This window comes from Lampris incognitus, chromosome 17 (genome assembly GCF_029633865.1).
Source record: "Lampris incognitus isolate fLamInc1 chromosome 17, fLamInc1.hap2, whole genome shotgun sequence".
Lineage (NCBI taxonomy): Eukaryota > Metazoa > Chordata > Actinopteri > Lampriformes > Lampridae > Lampris > Lampris incognitus.
Window position 1 is genome coordinate 39,670,719 of NC_079227.1, and position 25,551 is coordinate 39,696,269.

Here is a 25,551-nt window from a genome sequence, read left to right on the forward strand (position 1 = left end):
ACTCCACTGTACTCCTGCAGCTTGGTGAAGAGCTTATTGTCAAACTCCTTCCCTTGGTCATGGTGCAGCGTCGCCGGGAAACCAAATCTCAGCACAAAGTCCCCGAATACCTTCTCTGCGGCGGTCTTGGCAGCTTTGTTTCTGCATGCATAGGCTTGAACAAAACGGGTAAAGTGGTCCATAACCACCAGTATATACTCGTACCCTCCCTTACACTTCTCTAAGTGTAAGAAGTCAATGGAGACCCTCTCAAATGGGTGTGTGGTCACGATGTTGGTGAGAGGGGCTCTGGTTGGTTTGTTGGGGCGCTTGGTCTTCAGGCAGCTACACACCTGTGTGATGTAATGTTCCACATCTTTCTGCATGTGAGGCCAATAGAAACGGTCCCTCAACAGGTGCAACACCCTCTCCACGCCTAGATGGCCCAGGTCTCTGTGCAGTTCTTTATACACCAGCTCATGGAACTTTTTCGGCAGGACTAGCTGAGTTCGGGTAGCTGTTTTCCGGCGCAGGATGCCATCATCATCAAGGCACAGCCGATGCTTCTCTCTCATGAGTGTCGCAACACCCCTGCTCGCACACTGTGTTTTTCCCCGAGGCCACTGATTGGAGGTTATGTACTTCAGCACCTCACCAATGACAGCATCCTCCCTCTGGGCATCTCTCACCGTCTGACTGGGTATCTCTGCCACAGGTGATGTATGTTCCTTCTCAAACTCGGCTAGTGCTGTGGCTATGGTTACCGGACACATCCAAGGCTCAGCTCTCTCCAGCTGTACTGACAGCGCCTGGGTCACACTGTTCATGACCTCGGGGTGTACTTCTTGTGAACAGGTCTGCATGTACTGCTCCATCGGGATGCGTGAGAGGCCATCTGCGTCCCCATTGGCTCGTCCAGGCCGGTACTTGATAGAGAACTGGAAATCGGCTAACTCTGCTACCCACCTGTGGCTGGTCGCATTCAGTTTGGCTGTCGTGAGCACATAGGTGAGGGGATTATTGTCTGTGTAGACAGTGAATGATGGAGCGTGGTAGAGGTAATCTCTAAATCTCTCACATATGGCCCATTTCATCGCGAGGAACTCCAACTTCCCTGAGTGGAGATGGTAGTTCTTCTCAGGAGTTGTCAGTGTCCTAGACCCGTACGCGATGACTGCCAGCCCACCCTGTGACTGTCTTTGATACAATACTGCCCCGAGGCCCTCTCGTGACGCGTCGCAGTGAAGGATAAAGGGCTGTTCAAAGTCTGGGTAGCCCAACACTGGTGGCTGGATGAGGAATTCAATCAACTGACAGAGGACCTGTTGGTGTTCAGCTGTCCACTTAACTGGGTGGGAGGAGGGCAGATGGTCTCGGGAGCCCTTCCTCCCCTTGTCCTTTCTCTTTTGTTTGAGCTTCCCCGCTGCTGTCTTCTCTGGGGTGAGGAGGTCATAGAGAGGCCTTGCGATTCGGGAGAAGTTAGGTATGTGGGGCCGGTAATACGAGATGAATCCCAGCATCTTCCTGAGCTCTCCGATGGTCGTAGGTTCTCTCTCCTTCAGTGCCTGGACCGGGGCCACATCAGCGGGGTCCATTGTGTATCCATCCTTGGTCACAAGCCTTCCCAGGAACCTTACTTGGTTTTTGAAGAGTTCACATTTTCTTGCCGTCAGCTTGATTCCATGGCTTCTGTAGTGGTGCAGTACTCTTCTCAGGTGCTGGAGGTGTTCGTCGAATGTGGTTGAGTGGACCAGGTTGTCATCTAAATACGGCTGACAAATGTCGTCCCTCAGCCCAATCAAACATTCCTCCATGGACCTCTGGAACTCTGCTGGTGCTGAGGACAGTCCGAAGGGAATTCTCACCCATTCATATAATCCCCACGGGGTGATGAATGCAGTCAGTGGGCGGCTGGACTCCTCAAGAAACCCCTGGTGATATGCCTTCCCCTGATCCAAGACAGAAAACCAGGCACTCCCCTTCAGGCTGTCGAGCATATCCTGGATGCGTGGTATTGGATGGCGGTCTGGGATGGACCTCTTGTTCAACTCACGGTAGTCACAGCAGAGGCGGAGGCTCCCATCCTTTTTCCGCACACACACGATTGGGCTTGAGTAGGGTGATTTTGACTTAGTTATCCAGCCTCTGTTCAGTAAATCCTCGAGGTATTCCTTCACTTCTTTATGAAGAGGCTTTGGGACTGATGTGTATGTCCGCTTCACCGGTGTGGTGTCACTCAGGCGGATCTTGAGCTGGAGTGATGGAATAGTCCCCACATCATGGTCATCACGTGCGAACACACTACTCTCCTCCCGCAGTAGCTCTCTCACCTGCAGTTGTTGTTCAGGTGTCAGGTGGTTCAGAGGGACAGGCGGGTCCCATAGATCTTCCTCCTGGTGTTCCGTCTTGACATCACCTGGCCCTTTCAGCTTTGTTGTGTCTCTAATCAAAGGTCTTCATTCTGTACCTGTTGTGGAGGTCCCTGGGATGACTGGGTTCACTGTACTAGTCCCATCCACATCCAACGGCTTCATGGCGGCAGGGTAGATGGCTTTAGTTCTTTGGGTCTGCCCCAGGGGAGTCCGTGGCGGCAGTGTGATGTCATGAGCTGTGACGTTAGTCACTGGGACAGCGATGCGTGACCAGGTTCCCTTCTGTAAACATACAATGTTTTCATCCACCTTCAGGCCCTCTGGCCACTTTGGGTTCACATTAGGCTCAAAGAGGACGTTCTGGTCTGCTTGGAGGGGCCCTGCTCTAACACCACACTTAACAGTCTTTGTCTGGCCCGCCGGAATAGTCATGCTTTCTCGGCCCACTTTAACCATCCCCTCACCTTCCATATAATCTCGGCTCTTTATCAGCTTCACGAGAACTTCAGCCTTCTTGTAGTCAACCGCGAACGCAATGCTTAGTGCCTTTGTGATTACACTTGATGGCTGTCCAGCTCCAGACTCTAACAGGTGTTCAATTACATTGTAACCGATGATCGGTTCTTCTGCGGTGCCCTGGTGTGTGGTTACTAGTATTGGCACAGTGAGTTCCATTGGTGGGGTCTGAGTGGTGCTATTCGGTGCTAACTGGACAGTCACTTCCACCCATCCAGAGAAAGGAATGGTTGTCTGGTTTGCTGCTTTACCAGTAAGGGTGCCAGGGCCAAGGATCTCTTCTGTGCTTCTCACCTTGGTGTGTGGGAGATGTTTTCTCCTCCATTCTTCACTGATTAGGCAGACCTGCGACCCGATATCCCACAATGCCTGTGTGGCTACACCATCAATGTAACAGTTTATCATGTATTTCTTTCCAATTAGGTTCAGCAGCTGTGACTGGCGTTTTGAGGAGATATGACTCACTGTGGGTGCTTGCTGTTCCCGCCCTGCCTCGTCTCGCTGTCGGGCAGACACTCTGGCTTCTAGTAGCTGAATACTGTCGTCGATGAGCTTGCTGGTGACAGTACAGCTAGATGTGTCTACCTGCTCCGATTTTTCAGGCCTCTGAGCTCTACACCCTCTTGAAAGATGGCCACTCTGTCCGCATTTGAAACAGTGGTTGCACTGGTCGCCCCTTTCACTGTCTTGACAGGCTTTGCATCCGCGCTTCCTCACAGGCTGCTGCTGACGAGAAGGTCTTTGGCCAGAGGAGTGGTTCATGGCTTTTCTCATCTGTTCCATTTCTCCTTTCAGCTGTTGGATTATCTCGTAGAACGCAGACTCCTTTTGGTTCCCTGCCTGTGTCTTAAGGGCTTTCACACTCGCGGATGTTGATGGCGACGACTCCTGACCCCCGACCACTGCAGCTTCCGCTCCTAGATACTGATGTGCCTCAGCTCGCACTTCCCGCACTCTGGTTTCCTTACTGTGGGAGCTCTTCTTGAATTTCCGCTGTCTCTCTGACTCGAAACTTGCGGCCTCTATCATCTTAACAATGAGAACATCATCAGTAGTTGCTTGATCATCGAGATAGCTCTTGAGCTGATATTTTACCTGGTCATTCACTAGCCCAGTTCCCACAGCTCTTAGGAACTTCTTCTGTATCAGTTCAGGGCTGTATTGTTCATCAGAGCCAGGCTCTCTCGCTGCTGCTAAGAGTCTCTCTTTACATGCTATGGCTCGGAACAGGAAGTTCTGTGGTGACTCCTGACTGTCCTGTGTGATGTTGATTAGTCGGTGATATAGGTCCACAGAGCTATCCTCTTTGAAATGGCCTTTCAGAATGGTCCTCAGCTGAGGGAGGGTGAGTTCGGTTTTGATCTCTAACAAGTCACGGAGAGTCAGCCCAGGGCTGATGGCTCGGATTACAGCCTCTATTATCTCCAACTCGCTGTGGCCTTTTCTCACCCCCATATCAATCTGATGCGTAAGATTTATATAAGACAACTTGTCTATCTGCCCCCGTTCTCCTATTTGGCCATTTATCTTAAAGTATCTGCGTATGGTCACTTCAGGGGGTTGGATTACTGACGGGATTGGGTTTGAAGGTTGACTAGGTCTACTGGGTTCTTTAAGACTTAGTTTTTCACTGAGGCGTGATATCTCTTCCTCAAGCGCTTTTGTGGATGCAGTAAAGCTGGACTGTAAGGCCTGATATTGTTCATGTAAGCTTGCCAATTCAGCAGCATCCTTGTTAGTACTGTCTGCACCTGCACCAGTATGTGACTCCGCCCCTCTCTGCTTCATTTCACTAGAGAGGTCCACTAGTCTGGACAGAAACTGACGTGCTACCTCTTCATCCTCCTTCTCAATTGCTTCATCCACAGTTTCACTAATAAGTCTGATCAGCGCATGCCTCTTTGTCTGGTTCTCAGTGGGGACTTTAGCAATAACACACACCTCTTTTAACTGGTCCAGCCCTAACTGCAGGAGGGTCTCACTCAGCCTGTCTTGCAGTTGCTCAAGCTCCAGTTCCATTGTTGGTCACGTGTTCTCACTCCGCTCCCCACTTCTTCTCCTGACAATGGTGGCAATGGCGCTGATCCCGGGTTTCGGCACCAATATTTGTAGCACACTTGATAAGAATGACACTTACAAGGGCTGGTGTTTTTGTTGTTTTACTCCATCTGTCAAATAGACATTACAGAGGACACGTTTTCAGAGCACGGCTCACTATACGAACGGCAACACTCATCTGAAGACTCTACCCGAATGCCCCAGAGTGCACCGCGGGAGCCAGCACTACGTCACACAGGCTAGAAGCAATTAACCTGCAGTGCCCTCCTGTGGCGAGAACCGGCTATCACAACAACACAGCAGACAATTCTCCTCTTTACTAGTAGTGAGTGGTCAATGAAGGTAAGTATATAAAATAAAAAATAGATGGGGGGCTACTAAATCCCAAGTACCCCACATATATATATATATATATATATATATATATATATATATATATATACACACACATATATACATATATACATACACACACATACTGTGTTTTGCTAAATACCGTATTGTTCCGAATATAAGACGACCCTGATTATAAGACGACCCCCCCTTTTTCAAGACTCATTTTTGGAAAAATACTTTTTGAAACACATTGAATAAAACAAGGTAGTCTGTTTAACAGCTTTTAAATAAAATTATGTTTTCAATATATTTTAGATGAAATTGTCACATTTAAATAGAAAAATGTAAATACATTTGTAAATGAATGACTCATGGTATTTAAATAGCATACAAATGAAAATAAACTGTAGTCTATTGAGACTATCCATCTCCTAGTGAAAAAATAACCATTTCAACATTTCAATAACTGCATTAACCATCGAAGTGGTCTAATTTTAGAACGGTCTTGAAACAAATCTGACTGAGTGAGAATGTATATTGACATTCAACAGTCTAGACCTCGAATGTAAGACGACCCCCACTTTTTCATACGTATTTCCAGGGTAAAAACCCCGTCTTATATTCAGAACAATACGGTAGCTACCTATCATACATCACATATATCATATATCAGAATATTCTATTACTGTCAAGCCAACTATGAACATTAAAATACGTCAAACCATGTGTCCTGTATCATAGCTACATGTATGACGTTTTCAGCAACAAAAAAGGCGTGGAAATCAGTTTGGTATTCAGCGAGTTATGATTGATTAACTGCGCTGACAGTTCATTGCGCCTGCCAAACACATTACACTGAGTGGAGCGGGTGAGCGGTCCAAGATGGCGGCCCCACGGCTCGTCAGCGCCAATAGGCAGCAGCGGTCGATGCGGCGTCTACTCTTTATATGTCTATGACATCAGAATCTGTAGAGCATTAGTAAGAATACGAGCAGGAGGCAATGAGATCCAGCAGGGGGCAGCACTGACAACCTGGGAGAAAACCTTCAGGTGAAAGCAACACACACTGGACTGCCACCAAAACAGCCAACGAGGAAGAAGCGTCACTTCCTGCTTCAGCTGGTTGGAACCAGAACACGCCCTGTTAAAAAAGACCAACGATAAGAAAAGTGGTGAAGAGTGAAGAGACTGAAATACAACCAAACAAGTCTGGCCCACTTCAAGTACTGATGACACCCAACTTAACTATTGTTTCTTCAACTATCTATAAGTACTAATGTGTACAGTGTACTGTACATGTGTACTGATATGTATAGTATACTGTCTATATGTATAGTGTACTGTCTATATGTACTAATATGTACAGTGTACTGTCTATAAGTACTGATATGTATAGTGTACTGTCTATGTATATGTATAGTGTACTGTCTATGTATATGTATAGTGTACTGTCTATAAGTACTGATATGTATAGTGTACTGTCTATGTATATGTATAGTGTATAGTCTATATGTACTGATATGATATAGCGTAGTGATATATAGTGTACTGTTTATATGTGTTTGTATTATAATGTAGTGATGTAGTATACTGCGTCTATGTAGTGGTATTATAGTGTACTGTGTATATGTAGTGGTATTATATTGTAGTGGTATTGTAGTGTAGTGTGTATATGTGGACTGATGTGAACCAGTGTAAACCTGGTCTGGACTGATCTAGTGTTACTGACCTCTGGCCTTCCTCTTGTAGTAGATCAGACCTGCCAAAGACAAAATCAAGCCCAGAAGCAGACCTGACGCTCCGGTGGCGATCTTGTTTCTGTCTGATTGTGGCATGGAGGGATCTGGAGAGACAGACACATGTCTCTATCTATAGACACATCTGCATGTTGACCTGTCTCTCTATGTCTTCATCACCTATCCATGGACAGAGACACACATAGATACTCATTCCAGTCCACTTTCTTAGGAGAGGGGAAACTGGCGTGTTCCACCATGCAGGTGATCTTCTCTCCAGACCTGAGATGAAATAAGTGAAGAAGAAGAAAACACAGGAAATAAACAACATATCAGCAATAAATAAGACGTGATGTGATTGGATGAGGTAAGTCTGTACTTTCCTGTCTGTCTGTACAGAAACTAGTCGAGTCTGATACTAAACATCAGCCCAGTTTAAAACACGTTATTAATACACAATAAATACTCTGTCGTCCATCTGGGATCTCACCTGTAAAGAGCCACGCATCCCACCTTAAATATACAGCTGGTGTCTACAGAGCAGACACTGAGGGGACACGTTCCACCTTAAACATACAGCTGGTGTCTACAGAGCAGACACTGAGGAGACACGTTCCACCTTAAACCATCACTTTGTGCTTTGTTTTCCAGTCATTGTGTGTGTGTGTGTGTGTGTGTGTGTGTGTGTGTGTGTGTGTGTGTGTGTGTGTGCGTGCGTGTGTGTGTGTGTGTGTGTGTGTGTGTGTGTGTGTGTGTGTGTGTGTGCGTGAGTGTGTAGTGTTAAAGTATTGTGTATGTATTTGGACCGGTCCATTTGGTACTGAGTCTAAGTGTTCTGACCTGGGCGTGTACTCCAGGTAGGAGTGGATCTGGTAGTACCAATCACCATTTGCCAGCTCATCGGTGGAAGTGACGTCAGAGGTCACCGGCTGTCCGTCTCTCAGCCAGGTGACACTGATGTATTTGGGGTAGAAGTTGTAGACACTGCACATCAGCATGGCCGGATGTCGGCCACTATGGGGCCTCACTGAAGTCAGTCTCACACTGGGCTCAGCTGGTAAAGAATAATAATAATTATTATTATTATCATCATCGTTATTATCATCATCATCATCAGGGCTTGAAATTAACTTTCTGAATCAACGTCAAATGTGTAGAGTTGCTAATCCTCAGAGTATATAATGTTTGGGGCCACATGGTGGCGCAGTGGTCAGCGCAGTCGCCTCACAGCAGAAAGGTCGTGGGTTGGAATCCCGGGGTAGTCCAACCTTGGCGGTTGTACTGATGTGTCGTAGGTTAGTTTACATTATTACGACAGCGGCCCCCAGAGGAGTTACCATAAACTGATTTACGGCAGTGCCTAGCAGCGCTGGAATAAAGCATGTTAAACGGCTCTTCTGCGGTGAGTCGCCTCAGTCCAGCCCTCCGCATTGAGGACTAGACTCTGTTATAGCCGGACCTCAAACAGGACTCATGAAAACCCGGCACGTTACTGTAACATGAGACTCATGCTAGATCTGCTGGATGATGCAGATGCAGTAAATTCTGAAGCACTTATTTTGTTCCTAGACTTCTATGAGGCCTTTGACGTGATTGAACTCACGGTTCTGTTACAGTCCGTCGAGGCGTTGGGCTTTGGAAATAACTTTGTTGGCATTGTCAATATGTTTTACAAAGATATGAATAGTTCTGTTATGATGAACTTTAACAGCTGTAAAAGAGTCCAGATGAACAGAGGGCTCCGCCAAGGCTGCCCTGTTCCTCCTCCCTTATTTATTTGAGGGGCTGAATTCTTATCAGTTAATATCGTGAATGATGGACGTTTGGAAGGAATGTCGGGTTTTGGTGGAGAGTTAAAAATCTCACAACTGGCAGACGACACCACTTTGTTTTGAAGGACAAGAAGCACGTGAGGAACTCTGTTACCTCAGGTATCCAGTGTTCCAGGGCCTCGGACCTGCGACTAAATGTGTGCACATGTGGAATGTTGTCTGTGCGTGATTGTAGCGATTGTGTAGTTGGAAACATCCGGTAAAAGAGTCCGTTAAGTATTTGGGAATATATACAACTACATATCTTACAGCTAGACAACATCTCCATTTCTCCAAGAGATTAAAAAGACCAAGTCTGTCTTCAGGATTGGTCTTGGAAGGGGTTTCTCTATTTTAGGAGGAGTTCTCCTCTCCAAAGCAGAGGGCCTGTCTCGCTTTGTGGGTCCATCTGTGTCTCTATTGGTTTATGGTTCTACCGCCACAGAAGCAAATAGAACTTTCTTAAATGTCATTTGGAAGAATAAACCACACCAGCTTAAAACATGTGTCCTGTCCAGCAGTGAAGCAGAAGGAGGTCTGGAAGTTCTAGATTCCGTTGATTCTGGTAACACAACACACAAACACGCTCACACTTGTTGTGTGATGGTGAAATGTCCCATAAGTGTTGGACTGGTGTGGAGCCTCGTGACTCTGTCCCTCCTTTAACATGAGACACATGACCTGGTGCTGTCTTCATCCAGAAGATGTGATCTTCAACATCTGATTAATTGTGTTACTGTAGATGCAACATGTGTACTCACAAACAGGAGTTGTGTAAATCATTACCTAAGATCCCTGCTTGTCTCCAAGAAGTGAGTCTTTCCTTAAACCTCTCAGCCTTGAAACAACAACACAAGTAACGAGCTGCTGACCTACTACCACACTTGTGTCCTGACAGCCGTCTGTTACTGTACATGTGTACACGTGTACTCCCCTTCTGTTTTGTTGTGTGTCTGTTCTTTGTTTGTATTATGTTGTTACAATTTATTAGGGGTCCAAGCCCCAGGGGCTGGGACCCCCTATTGTTTCTGCTCAGATTTTTATTTTATTTTATTTTATTTTTTTATTTTTCCGTTGGTAAAAGTGGTACTGCAGCCTACACCGTAACAGATTCAACAAAACCCTTTGGAGGCTTGGTACAGAACTACACACTTACCCCACAAGCAAAACATGACACTTGTCAACCAGTTGGTGGCGCTGTTTTGAACGTAAACGCGTTTTGGCGTGTAACTCCCAAACCGTACATCGGACATGCAAAACCTTTACATGTACAGATTCACTGAGCATAGCTGAGTCACGTGGTATAGGCCACACCCATTTCTGCTGTAATTTCATTTCGCAAATTTGCGAAAATAGCCAAAACTACTTGTCCGAACTCCTCCTAGGCCGTGCGATCGATTTACACGAAACGTGGCACACATCATCTACAGTCACTCAAGGCAAAAAAGTTGTCGAAAGAATTTTGAGCCGTTGCTCGGTTTTGATTTGACAGATCAATGAACCTTGACTGAAAAACGGTGATTTTCCATGACGGTGCCATAACTCATCAATGCATTGACATATCAACTTGAAATTTTAGACGTATGTCACGTATTGTCGAAAGGTCCTAACCCATGAAGTGCGTTTCATTTGTCCAGTAGGGGGCGCTATAAATTGGAGAAGTGTCTATCTCATAATAGGCTCTATGGATTTGGACGAAATTTGGGGTGCACAATCTAGGCTCATACTGAAGTTGAGACATGCAATTTATTCATAATTTAATAAGTGGGCGTGGCTTATAACAAAAATGTAAATTTCACCTGCGAAACTTCAAAAATGCCCCAAAATGTCCCCCAAATCCCCTGCACATCCTACAGAGCTGAGATGTTGTGAGCAGATCCAGTAAGTGATGCCAACACTTTGCTGCACTGCAACATATGGTCAATTCAGAAGTCCGTCACTCTATATTTTTCAAAATATGAAAAATCATAAAACATAAATATTTCTGCACAGATTCATTCAATTGCTACCAACATCGCCACAGACATTCTGGAGAATGAACATATCAAGGGGGTCAAAGGTCATTCTAATCGGTCAAAACATGCATCCACACCAATGTACAATATATGCCTGTACAGTGTACAATATACCTAATATTTTTTATTTTCACGCATATTTGAACAAACTATTCCAAAATATCTGACAGGACACGTGACACTACCAGCATGACGTGTGAATGTGTTCAGATGTTTATCAGCGACGGTTTTTGTGTTATAAGCGTTTAAAGTATAAGGGACAACATGCAGCTCTTTAGCAGCAGCTGTGCTATTGGTTCAAGGTGGCGGATCTTGTTCACAGCAACTCCGATTAACACGAAACTTGGTCCACCAATAAGTCATGACGCCCTGAGGTTCTGTGCATTATTTACTGTTAATTGGCCACTAGGTGGCGCTATGCTGCAAAATCATGAAATGCGCTAAAATTATATATCCAAACTATACTGCTCAAAAAAATAAAGGGAACACCTAAAAACACAATATAGACCTCCTATGAATGAAATATTTCAGCTGAAAATCTTTATTTATTAGACAGAGGAATGTGTTTAGAGCAAAATAACCTAAGAATGATCAATGGAAATCAAAATCATTAGCCCATTAAGGTCTGGATTCAGAATCATACTCAAAATCAAAGTGGAAAATGAGAACATAGGCTGATCCAACTTCTGTGGAAATTCCTCAAGACGATTCAAAATGAGGCTCAGTAGTGTGTGTGGCCTCCACGTGCCTGTATGCACTCCCTACAATGTCTGGGCATGCTCCTGATGAGACGACGGATGGTCTCCTGAGGGATCTCCTCCCAGACCTGGATCAGGGCATCGGTCAACTCCTGGACAGTCTGTGGTGCGACATCGCGTTGGCGGATGGTACGAGACATGATGTCCCAGAGGTGCTCGACTGGATTCAGGTCTGGGGAACGTGCAGGCCAGTCCATAGCATCAATGCCCTCGACATACAGGAACTGCTGACACATTCTGGCCACATGAGGACGAGCATTGTCATGCATGAGCAGGAACCCAGGGCCCACTGCACCAGCATATGGTCTGACAATGGGTCTGAGGATCTCATCCCGGTACCTAATGGCAGTCATGGTACCTCTGGCTAGCACGTAGAGGTCTGTGCGGCCCTCCAAGGATATGCCTCCCCAGACCATCACTGACCCACCGCCAAACCGGTCATGCTGGAGGATGTTGCAGGCAGCAGAACGTTCTCCACAGCGTCTCCAGACTCTCTCACGTCTGTCACACGTGTTCAGCGTGAACCTGCTCTCATCTGTGAAGAGCACAGGGCGCCAATGGCGAATCTGCCAACCAAGATGTTCTCTGGCAAAGGTCAATCGGGCTGCACGGTGTTGGGCTGTGAGCACAGGCCCCAATTGTGGACGTCGGGCCCTCATACCATCCTCATGCATTCTGTTTCTCACTGTTTGAGCAGAAACCTGCACATTAGTGGCCTGTTGAAGGTCGTTTTGTAGGGCTCCGGCAGTGCTCCTCCTGTTCCTCCTTGCACAAAGGACCAGATAGCGGTCCTGCTGCGGGGTTGTTGTCCTCCTGCGGCCCCCTTCACGTCTCCTGGTGTACTGGCCTGTCTCCTGGTACCTCCTCCATGCTCTGGACACTGTGCTGGGAGACACATCAAATCTTCTTGCCACAGCACGCATTGATGTGCCATCCTGGATGAGCTGCACTACCTGAGCAACTTCTGTAGGTTGCAGATACCGCCTCATGCCACCTCTAGTGGTGAGGGCACTAGCAAAATGAAAAACTAACCAAAGATCGGCCAGAAAAGATGAGGACAGGCAAATGGTCTGTGGCCACCACCTGCAAATCCATTCCTGTTATAGGGGTTGTCTTGCAAATTAGACAATTTACCAAAAGGTGAAATTGATTCACAAATCAGTGTTGCTTCCTAACTGGACAGGTTGATATCTCAAAAATGTGATTGCCTTGGAGCTACATTGCATTGCTTATGTGTTCCCTTTATTTTTTTGAGCAGTGTACTTGTAGGCTGTCAGTGTGATCAAACTGAAGCTTTGCAGCTAGCAGCTATGTACTCTTGTGAGCACCCTTCAGTAAAGGACATTTTATAATGCAAACCATTATCACCCCAAGTCCACTCTACTGCCCTTTGACACGGCTACACAACGCACTACAGGAGTATAACTACACATTTCTTTCAGAATCAGCAAACAAGTCACAGAATGACCCATAGCAGCTGTAAGATAAGCCTCTGCTTCCACATCTCTGGCTCAGACACCGCCATTAGCTGCGTCTGTTAAGAACTAATCTCAGTTTCCTGATGACGCCTTCACGCATCACTGCATAGATGCTGAACTCAGATGCAGCATACTCATGTTTCATTATCTCCTCCTACTCCCACTTCAGCAGGTTTAATTAAAACACAAATAAGTTCCCTGAAGCTCAGAACAAGGTTTCCAGCAGGCTGCATTTCTCCCACTTTACTGAATAACTCACTGCAAGGCTGCCAAGAAACCCTCTGAAGTTAGTGGAAGACAACCTCTTCGCTCCTGTCAGCCCCACACTTGCCTCGTCCATGGGAGGGAACACTAGAATTGTACTTCTCCTAAAACAGATACTACACGCTCTTCCACTGTTAGTACTCAGTACTTAACACTCAACATTGTTGACAAGTATGTACAGCCTAATACTACTCATTTCCCCACCTCATCCCTACATGTCATTATATTCTTTTAGACACATGTGTTGTTTTTCTTCCAGCCCCAACCCACACGATGTTAATAACCTGTTCCGGGTTCATCAATAATCCTTTGTTGACGTCATAGATGATCAATAGTTGTGCGCTGTGTTCACAACCATCCTCATACACCATCTTGACGGACAGCTTTACGACCACCGTCGCTCTTTCAGACTGAGACTTGCATCCGTCTAATAAGCAAACAGCTCAACTAGCGAGGCTCCTACAGACAGCCAGACCCGACTTACATACATGGGGGCTTGGAGCCCGTTAATACCTGCTGGCAGCGCTGCTTTATGTCGGGGACTGTCTCACACCCTGATTGGGTTCTTCTGACGTAGTTGTGTAATTATACTGAACCTGATGTGTGTCCGTAATACTACACACCTGTTTTATGTACCATGTTCTATTGTTCAATAATACACACACACACACACACACAAACACACACACACACACACACACACACAGACACACAAAGACACACAGACACACACACAGACATACAGACACATGCACACACACACACAGACACACACAAACGCGCACACACACACACACACGCACAAACACACACACAGAGACACACACACACAGACACACATACAGACACACACACACACACACAGACACACGCACACAGACACAGACACACACAAAGACATACAGACACACGCACACACACACACAGACACACACACACACCGACACACACAACTCACAGACGCACGCGCGCACACAACTCACAAACGCGCGCGCACCTACACACAGATACACACAAACACACACACAGACGCACACACGGTGACAAACACAGACACGCACGCACACACACACACACGGTGACAAACACACACACAAACACACAAACGGACACGCGCGCGCGCAAACAGAAACCCGCGCACACCGACACACAACTCAGAAGTGCGAGCACACACAACTCACAAACAGGCGCGCAAACTTACATACGCGCGCACACATACACACACACACACGCACACACAAACAAACACACAACCACACACACACAAACACACACACACACACACACACACGGACACACACGCGCGCATACAAAAACGCGCGCGAAGAGACGCGCGCACACCTACACACACAACTCGCAGACGCGCGCGCGCACACAACTCACAATCACGCGCGCTCACTTACACACACGGATACATGCATGCATAATAATAGTACTAATAATAGTAGTAGTAATAGTAGTAGTAATAGTCATAATAATAGTACTACTAATAGTAGTAGTAACAGTAGTAGTAATAGTCATAATTATAGTACTACTAATAGTAGTAGTAACAGTAGTAGTAATAGTCATAATAATAGTACTACTAATAGTAGTAGTAACAGTAGTAGTAATAGTCATAATAATAGTACTACTAATAGTAGTAGTAACAGTAGTAGTAATAGTCATAATAATAGTACTACTAATAGTAGTAGTAACAGTAGTAGTAATAGTCATAATAACAGTACTACTAATAGTAGTAGTAACAGTAGTAGTAATAGTCATCATAGCAGAGCAGCTCACCTGTCTTATCCAGTGCAGCTCGGTACCTTGTCTCTATACCAGGTTTGCAGTACGTCTCTTTCTGAGCTCTCCTTTGTGCCAGAAATGCAGGATCGTTGTTCCAGCGCTCTGCGTTACGGATACCAAGTTCAGTGTATCCAACAAACTTCCCCACAGTGCTGTTAAACCTGATAAATTCTATCTTATTGAAATAATAAGAGTGTATGTACTCTATGTCAGGAAGCTCAGAGGAGGTGAACACACATGTGGCCAGGTAATAATGCAAAAACGCATCTGGAAGAGAAAAAGAAACAGGTTCAAGTTACTTAGTTGAATTGTTTTAAAGACAATAATTAAAACCTCTTTTCTAACAACACAGCAGAGTCCATCCAACAGAGACTGATTTACATATTTTATCTCACCTGCTCCATAGAAACCCACGACCAGGAGGGAGCAACACACAACAAGGCAGCATGAAGCCATGTGTCTGTCTTGCTGATGAACACAATAAACTGTCCTCCTTTACAGACTGACTGGTGTGGACTGTCCCCTGGACATAAACCAGTCCACCACCCAATCACCTCACTGGGCTGGCTAGCTCTCCCAACATCAGCCAATAGAAAAAACAGAGGCCTGCCACGTCATCTGTTACCAGGTAAAGGGTAGAGCCTAATGCTGGAAAGGGACAGAAACTCACAGGTTCGAGCCTGTTCGGGGACTGAGAAGCTTTGGCCGGTGACAGAATGACAAGAGGACATGTGTGGTTAGTATAGCGCCCCCTAGCTGCAGGACACTCAACATGTACACAATACACACTCAACATGTAGACAATGCACACTCAACATGTACACAATACACACTCTACATGTACAAGAACACACACACAAACACACACACACACACACACACACACACACACACACACACACACACACACACACACACACACACACACACACAAGCCAAGCGCGAAGCAAGCCCAATAATAAAAGCGATGCATCAGTTTGACGCTGAATGGCGGAAATAGGTATAAATGTCCCAAACTCTTAGAGGGATTTATTCATGACGTCATGGACAACAGGGGGGACACAACACTGTTTTAGGAAAAGTCAAAGTGGGAGGGGCATCAGTACGTTACTACAGCACGACTCTACACAGTACTTCCTGATCTGCGTCACATAACGCAATGGCGGCTCATCAGTGTGTGTGTGTGTGTGTGTGTGTGTGTATGTGTGTGTGTGTGTGTGTGTGTGTGTGTGTGTGTGTGTGTGTGTGTGTGTGTGTGATGGCAACTCTCGGGACCACATGTGTAGTTCGTGTTGTGTTAATGTTGTGTGTTGAGGCAGCAGTGCTGGGGCGTCGCTGCTGCAGGGCTTCTTGTCAGGCTGAACAGCAGGGGGCGCTCCACAGAGCAGCTGTTAAATACAGGGCGGCCAGCTGGACTCTACCAACTACCCTCCATATCATGGGGGGGGTATTCTTAATGTAGATGTGTTGTGTGTGTTTAGAAGGTTGTGTAGTGGTTGTGTTGCCTTGGTTACTATCTAAATGTTAACTTGTTGAAGAATTGTGCTGTGTTGTGTTGTTTGTAGTTTAGTTGGTAGAGTGTTGTTTGTGGGTTGCCCTTGTGTGTCAGAATGGTGGGACCAGCCAGTACATGTGCGCCCCCTTGTGTTCAGGTTGTTGGGTCAGTTTGGTGTGGTGAGTTTGTCATGTTCAGTGTGTTACTTGGGCATGATGTGAGTGAAGTTGTGTTTAGTTGACCGGTTGTGTGGAATGTGTGTATTCACTAAACAACTGGTGAGCACAGCAGCAACACTTCATTGTGTAACATCAGAGGATTCATCTATGGAGCACGTGGAGAGAAGATATGAAGATGTGTGCACCACTAAGTAAGTTTAATATAACACAATGAACACGTGTAGGATGGAGCAACAAGAGGTGGGTGGAGCAGCATGACATGACACATGGCGTGTGAGGTGTGGTGTTGTTAGAATAACACAATGAACAGATGTAGGATGGAGCAACAAGAGGTGGGTGGAGCAGCGTGACATGACACATGACGTGTGAGGTGTCTTGTTAAATAACACAATGAACAGATGTAGGATGGAGCAACAAGAGGTGGGTGGAGCAGCATGACATGACACATGACGTGTCAGGTGGGTAAATAAAACTTTATCTGAATAAGTGACCCGTGACTCCTCGTGTCTACCAGCACCAGACGATGCTGGATCAGCGGACTTTGCATCTGATCCGAGGAGCTGCTGGACGCGAACCTGCAGATTGTGGAGGACCACAGATATTAAGAAGTGAGTTGTGGACTCGGACCTCGTGCAGCGGTGTGAGCAGGTATCAGTACCTGATACAGGAGCCGTGTGGGATCCCTATATCCTGCACAGCATTTCTACGTCATACGTCATACGTCACCAGCATGAATGTTATCAGCACATAAGCCCTGCTAGTTGGGTGTGAGATGGAAGAGAAGGAAGAATTCTGGAGGGAGTTGGATGACGTGGTGGAGAGGGTACCCAAGGAGGAGGGAGCGGTGATTGGAGCGGACTTCAGAGGGCATGTTGGTGAAGGGAACAGAGGTGATGAGGAGGTGATGGGTAGGTATGGTGTCAAGGAGAGGAATGTGGAAGGACAGATGGTGGTGGATTTTGTGAAAAGGATGGAAGTGGCTGTGGTGAATACATATTTCAGGAAGAGGGAGGAGCACAGGGTGACGTACAAGAGTGGAGGAAAGTGCACACAGGTGGACTATATCTGATGTAGGAGGCGAGATCTGAAAGGGGTTGGAGACTGCAAGGTGGTTGTGGAGTACAACATGTACTGCATATGCACTCCGTATGTACTCTGTAGTTTTCTACTTCTCTGTGTGTATGAAACTTCCCACTCAATGCAGACACACATACCCATTGTTCTTATGTGCGCCCCCATGGGGTCACATAGCCACGTCATCATGATTGCTTCCCCTTTGCCGCGTCCCAGGCACTGGGACAGCAAAGGTAAGAGTAATGGACCTACAGACACTCACCAGGCACAGAACCTGATTAACTCAGATGTTTTCCTGCATAGCTTTGTCAGACTACACCTTGGTTAGTGCAGGAAACATAGGGTATGACGCGACGGACTGTGCTATAAAAACCACTACCTCCAGCTCAGGGCAGAGCATATCCTCACAGACGAACCTCTGTGTGGCCTTATGTCTCTCCATCTGCAGATGCAATAAAGATTCTCTGTTTGCTCCAATGTTTGTGGGGTGATTGTTCTCCCCAGAGGTTGCTGGGGCAAGAGCCCATTTAAGGATAAAGGAAAATCCACAACAAATTTGGTGTCAGAAGTGGGATCTCACGTCGCCCGCCAGACGGACAACCGGCTGACCGGTCATCTCGGGACGAGGACATAGTCACCCATCTCCCAATAACCTCAGCAGGTTTGAGGAGAAGAAAGGGAGAGGCGGGTGGTCCGTTTGGTCGGTGTCGCTGAGACCCCTCAGCAAAACCCGGGGAGATTCATCACACGGGTAAGCAGGATTCTTTAAAGGAGGAAATGATCATTTAAAACGCGGACTATTGAAACCAGATGAGGTCGTGCACTGACAATTAGGCGGCTGTTCACCCTCGGTCTCACACTAATAGAAGTGGTCACCTGGTAGGATCAAGTGAACCCAGAAGAGAAAAAAAAAGGGAAACAAGGGCAGTAAACTGGCCCCGATAGATATGGAGGGTCCTATCTATCAGATAATGATAAGGAAATATGGTGAAGACTCGGTAAAACATGTTTTAGACTGGATACAGGGTCACGGGTTTCCTGTTGAAGGAACTTTGAGCAAGAATAAACTAATGAAAGTCCGACAGTCCATGGAAAAGGGAAGAGCGAAGGTCTTGGAAAGGAAACAGATTCCTACAACATGGTTAGAGTATATGGCAGAGCAAGAAAGAATTTTGGGAATGTGGGAGAAAGAGTGTGAAAGGAGGGAAAGAAAAAAGCTACAGAGGACTATGACGCGCAACGATGACTCAGACAAAGACCCGTTCTCTCTCACACCTCTCCTAATCCATCTCTCTCACACCTCTCCTAATCCATCTCTGTCACCTCTCCTAATCCATCTCTGTCACCTCTCCTAATCCATCTCTCTCACACCTCTTCTAATCCATCTCTCTCACACACCTCTCCTAATCCATCTCTCTCACACCTCTCCTAATCCATCTCTCTCACACCTCTCCTAATCCATCTCTCTCACACCTCTCCTAATACATCTCTCTCACACCTCTCCTAATCCGTCTCTCTCTCACACCTCTCCTAATCCATCTCTCTCACACCTCTCCTAATCCATCTCTCTCACACACCTCTCCTAATCCATCTCTCTCACACCTCTCCTAATCCATCTCTCTCACACCTCTCCTAATCCATCTCTCTCACACCTCTCCTAATCCATCTCTGACACCCACCCCTCCACCATACTCACATGGCAGCCAGCCTCTCTCTCCTTTGTCTTCCTTATATCAGCAGCTCACAGCGATGTCTCTGGGAAACCCCTCCGACGACTCCGGGTGCGTCCAGAAACCCGTCCAACAACGCGGCGCCACGAGACAGATCCTGGGACCACCACCGACACCCCAACCGCCACCAATTCTCTCTCCCCCGTCCACAGTGAGGGGACCATGGGAAACTCACCTCTGCAAACATTTCCTGGCCGGCCTGCAGGACGGAGTTAGCAAAGCCATAGAAACACACTGCGTAGGATACGGAAAGAGACGACTGGAAGACTTGCTGAGACATGCTGATCATGCTCACGATCAGATACAGAAAAAGGCAGAAGAACAGAAGGCAAGGCAGGCTCAGGACAAACATCGCGCCTCTCTCTCTCTCCTCCATGATGCCGCAGCGGCTTCCTTCACCCTACTAACCTGTGCAACAGGACAGACCCGGGGACCGTTCACGACGTCAGAACACGTGGCAACACGTCCAGCCCAGCGGCCCCCAACCGGGTGACGACTGCTGCTTCACATGTGGCCAGCCCGGTCACTGGGCTAAAGACTGTCCACTCCATCGAGGGTGCAACCAAGGGCGTGGCAGAGGCCGAGGATGGGGTCAGAGCAGACCACAGGGCGGAAGGGGACGGAGCAACGGACCTTACGACCAGCGGGCCCCACGGGGAGGCTCATACCGGGGCTCGGACTGACAGGCGACACGGGAGGAGGAGGAGGGGGTCCTGGACACATCTGCTGCCACATCAGGTCGTATCACTGCACAGACACAACCACATGCACTGATTAGCAATGAAGACCCTGCTTTGCTGTTAGCTTCCCCAGTTGGACAGCATGTCTCTCATGAGCTAGCTTTCCGAAAACTGCCAATGATAACCTTGCGTCTTGTAAATGCTGAGCTGCCTTTCTTGTTGGACACGGGAGCCACACGACCGGTGGTGAGAACCGCTGATGGCCCGTCCACGGTACCACGGAGCGGCCAAACGGTCCTCTCCACTGTTGCGAGTGGTACGTGTGTCGCGGAGCCATTATCCGTCCCTGTGCGCCTCGCTTGCCTGGACGACAGCTCATCAACAAAATTGCCTGTTTAGATTTCTGATAACTGCCCATTTAATTAGCTGGGTAGAGATGGCATGATCCAACTGGGCATCTCTGTTGTTTCCACCCCATCAGGGCTGCACATCACTTCGCTACCAGCAGCGAATAGTTTTCTGCATACACATAACCCCGCCCTCCCTCTACGGGTCTACATGTGGGCTCCTACCGCCTCCCAATACACACAGTGGCTCTGCTCCCTTGCTCACACACCAACAGGGGGCGCATCGACCTACATGACAGCGGACAACCTACACTGCACCGCTCATGTCACCCTCACATCCGACTCGAACTACGAACAGCGCTGGCGCAGCCAGGGAACACGAGAGCAGGGGATGAATTACGACATTTCTATTGGGCATCAGAATGGGGTTTCCTCACGTGCGCATTAGACACCGACCAGACTGCGCTGTTTTCGGCTGATGACGAGGTCCCGCACGTCTCCTTGGTAAAACCACGGGGTTCCCAGTGGAAAGATACGGGTCCACTCGCGCGACAAGCTTCTCTGGCGTCAGACTGGCTTCACGCGACTGGTCCCCCTCACTAAAATGATACCGGGTAGACCTCAGCGCCACCGTTGCGGTGACGCCACGAATGTTGGCTCTTTCCTCCACCTCACCGTCACTGACTGAGGCCCATACACTGGCACACACACACACACACACACACACACACACACACACACACACACACACACACACACACACACACACACCGCACTTGCTCCGCAGCTTCACAACATCCACCAAGGGCTTCACACCCTACGCAGAGCAACACTGCAGACGCTGCAGGATTTGCGCACAACACAATCCACACAAACAGATTGCCCAGAGCAGCGCAGCCCCCCCCCCCCAACGGGGCCATTCCACCATGTAGTGATGGATTTCATTGCGTTAACGCCATGTGAAGGGAAAACATATTGCCTGGTCATGGTGGACACGTGGTCCAAATGGGTGGCATCAAAACGTGCCTCGGCCTCGGCCGGAGCAAAAGCCCCCCTCACCGAAATTCTTCCCCGGTGGGGCATCCCCAACAAACTCAGCAGTGATAACGGCAGTCATCTTGTCATGTCAACATGTCTCGGCATAGATCTGAGACACCATTGTGCTTATGACCCGGCGAGCGGCGGGGCAGTGGGAAGGGAGAACGGCGCACTAAAAAACAAACTGGCCAAGTGCTGTGAGGACACCGGACTGTCTTGGGTCAAATGTCTCCCACTGGTACTTATGTACATGCGCATGCGACAAAGACACTCCAGAGCAGGGCTTAGTCCTTCTGAGATTCTCATGGGACGGCCTCCGACCATGGGAACGGGCCCTGCACCGGGAGCTCTTCCCCAAACCGCTCTTTACGAGCATGATGTGCTGCAGTCCTGCTGTAATCTCTCCTCTGCTCTCTCCCAAGTCTCCCGACAGGTGGAGCTGCTCTCCCCACCCCAGCTGAGAAGGTTCTCCATTCCTACCTCCCCGGCGACTGGGTCATCATCCGGTGTTTCCGGAGAAAGACCTGGCGGTCCAACAGATGGGCGGGTCCATTCCAGGTGTTGTGGACGACGCAGACGGCCGTCAAGGTTGCTGAAAGAGCCACGTGGATACGCGCCACCCATTGCAGACCAGTCCCAGCTCCAACAGACGACACCTCCGTTGCTGACCCCGAAGGAGAGAATGCAGAACCCTCAAACCACTCCAGTTCCCCAGTGGCAGACTCAGCAACGAGCCAAGAAGCGAAGTGCTCCATGAGGTCCCTTCAGGACTAGCCTACGGAGCCCTTGGGACCCCTTCCGGCAGTTATGGGAACTTTTGTTATTCTGATAAATGTCGATGGATATAACAATAGCAACCAAAACACATTTTTGTTATTGAAAGTGACTGATGTTATTTCTGAATATAAGGAAGTCTCTCATACTGACTTTATTCTGATTGGTGGAGACCTAAATTTGACGCCTGATGAATGGCAGGACACGTGCCCTTCTAGATACAGTACTAACCAGTACAATAATATTTATTTGATTGTATTGACTCCAAGGCTCTAATAGATATTTGGAGAGACAGGAATCCAGATGTTAGTCAATTTTCCCGGGTTAAACCAAACGGCAGTTGTAAATCCAGAACAGATTTATGGTTAGCAACATCCCACATTGTAAAGTATGTGTCAGACGTGTCAATTTCTAGCGCTCCCTTGACAGATCATTGTTTAATTCATCTGGTATTGAACCCAGAGAGCAGGACTAAATGTAACAAAGATTAGTGGCAGTTTAACGCAGACCTCCTAAAAGATGAGGCGTTTGTTAAATCTATCAAAGATTTATTACGGAGCATTAAGAAAGATAGGAGTATAACTAGCTGCAGTAGTAGATGGGGATTTTTTAAATGTAAAGTGAGAGAGTTTTCAATAAGTTTTAGTAAATCTAAATGTAGACAACAAAGACAGTAAGAGGCGTAATTGGTACAAGACATAAGAGATTGCTGTAATAAGACATTAGTATCTGATGCTGATAAAAGCTATTATATTAGTCTACAGGCCAAGCTTGACAATGTATATCTTACAAAAGCACAAGGTGCCTATATAAGATGTGGTGCTAAGTGGATAGAAGAAGGGGGGAGAAACACGGCTTATTTCAGGGGACTAGAAAAAGGGAGACAGCAGAGAAAGACTATTAACATGTCAGTGATCAGTGATGTTGAATGCACAGATCATAACATGGTATCTGAAGAAGTGTATAGATTTTATTCTACACTGTATGCGTCAGAATACTCTGTTGACGACTCGGTCGCATTTCTAGAAAATGTGAAAGCACAAATCCCCAAAATAGAGTTAACGTTTAGAGAGATTTGTGACTCCGAGATCCAAATGGGAGAATTAGACGATGCAGTTTAGAGGATAGCAGGAGGAAAAGCTCCAGGACTAGATGGTCTGACCTCCAATTTCTATAAATTCTTTTGGGAGGATATAAAAGGGGTTTTATTTGCTGCTATAAATGACATGATTAGGAATAGGACAATAACTCCTACAATGAGACAGGGATTAGTAACACTTATCCCCAAACATGGTAAAGACAAAAGATATATTGACAATCTATAGGCCCTGGTACGCTGCTGACCACTGACCACAAAGTGTTCACACATGTGATGCTGACAGATTAAGGGACGGTATGACACAGAGGACAAGTGACACCCAGTCTGGTTTTCTTAGAGACAGGTCTATACACAATAATATAAGATTGGCGTTAGACTTATTAGGTTATAGCCATTTAACTGAAGATGATGGAGCTATTTGGTTTTTGGACTTTTACAAGGCCTTTGACATGGTTGAACATCCATTCATTATACAAACACTGGAATGTTTTGGTTTTGGGGAAAAGTTTATAAAGATAATTGAAATGTTATATGACGATATTAATAGCTCGGTTTCTCTGCCTTTTGGAACATCAAGGCGTTTTGAAGTTAAATGAGGTATTCGTCAAGGTTGTCCATGCTCCCCTTTATTATTTATTAGTGTGGCCGAATTATTAGCTCCCCTTATAAAAAGCAGTTTAGACGTCCAACCGTTAAATGTTATGGGAAGGTCTTTGGTTATTAGTCAGCTAGCAGACGACACCGCTTTATTCTTAAAGAACACAGCACAGATTCCTGCAGCATTGAATGAGGTGTCTCTCTTTTCAAAAGAGAGACACCTCAAGAGCCTCAAGAGATGTGAGGAAGAAAGGTCTCTTCTGAAAATGGAAAGATGCCAGGTGGAGGAGGCCATTAGAGAACGGGGTCTCCTTGATCCTGAAGAGGTGCAAAGAACCTTTAATGAGAGGGAGGCCAGGTTCAAGGCCAGGGAGATGGACTTGTTATCCCTCCTGGAGAAAAAGGACCTCTGTGTTCAAGAAGCTGTCCTCAAAGTTGAGGAGATGGGAAAACAATTAAAAGAAATGGAGGACAACTGTAAGAGCAGTGAGGAGAAGGTGCCCCTAATGAGCAACAAGAAACTCCTCCAGAAAACACAAGTCCTCAAAAAAGAAGCACCCCTAAGGGCAGAGGAGCCATATACAGCTCCTCCTCACAATCAAGAGGCTCAGACCCTGATATCTGAGTTGTCTCAGCAAGAGGAGAACGAGGAAAGGACAACAGTTGCCCTCGACCAGCCCGCACAGGAATCTGACAGCCACCTCCAGCAGAGGCAGGAGGAGGAAGCCTCTCTCCCTACAGCCATTAATGAGGTAGAGCAGTCTATCAGGACATGGCTGATGAAGAGGTGGTCAGAGAAGAGATTTGTGAAGAAGAGATGGGAGGTAATAATAATAACTTTATTTATATAGCGCTTTCCTCAAACAATGTTACAACATGCTTTAGAAAGAAATAAGACCAGACAAGACAAAAATAAGCGTAAGACCAGATAAGTAATAGTAAAATAAAAACAATAAATAAAAACAAATATCAAATATTTGTGAAAGCTTTCATAAAAAGAAAACTTTGAAGACCAGATTTAAGGTAGAGACTTGGTTAGTCTTAGTTCAACAGGAAGAGAGGTCCATAGTGTGGGGGCTCTAACAGCAAAAGCCCCGTCACCCTTTGTGACAAACCGAGACCTGGGAGTAACCAGCAGGGCTCCATCTGCAGGTCTTAATGGTCGAGAGGGTGTATGTCAGGTCAATAAATCACAAATGTATGTAGGAGCAAGACCAGTTAAAACCTTAAAAGTGACCAATAACATTTTAAAATCAATTCGAAACATAACGGAACCGGTGTAGGGCAGGAGTGATATGGTCATGCCTCTTTGTCCCGGTAATGAGCCGAGCAGCGGCGTGTAGTACCACCTGCAGACGGTGGGGGGAGCCCTGGCTGATACCCGAGTAAAGTTACAATAGCCAAGCTGAGAATGGATAAAAGCATGTACA

At 47.0% G+C, this 25,551-nt stretch overlaps 1 protein-coding gene across 1 annotated transcript in view; it reads right to left on the reverse strand.

Annotated features, from left to right (window-relative positions):
• Nucleotides 1-21,730, reverse strand: part of LOC130127217 (H-2 class II histocompatibility antigen, E-S beta chain-like) — a 41,986-nt gene extending 20,256 nt beyond the window's left edge. Inside the window, exons 1-2 of the mRNA XM_056296787.1 lie at nucleotides 21,673-21,730; nucleotides 15,103-15,375 (exon numbers count right to left, since the gene is read on the reverse strand). Coding sequence (XP_056152762.1) covers nucleotides 15,103-15,375; nucleotides 21,673-21,730 — 331 coding nt within the window. The remainder of the gene's footprint in view (nucleotides 1-15,102; nucleotides 15,376-21,672) is intronic.
• Between the last annotated feature and the right edge of the window lie 3,821 nt (nucleotides 21,731-25,551).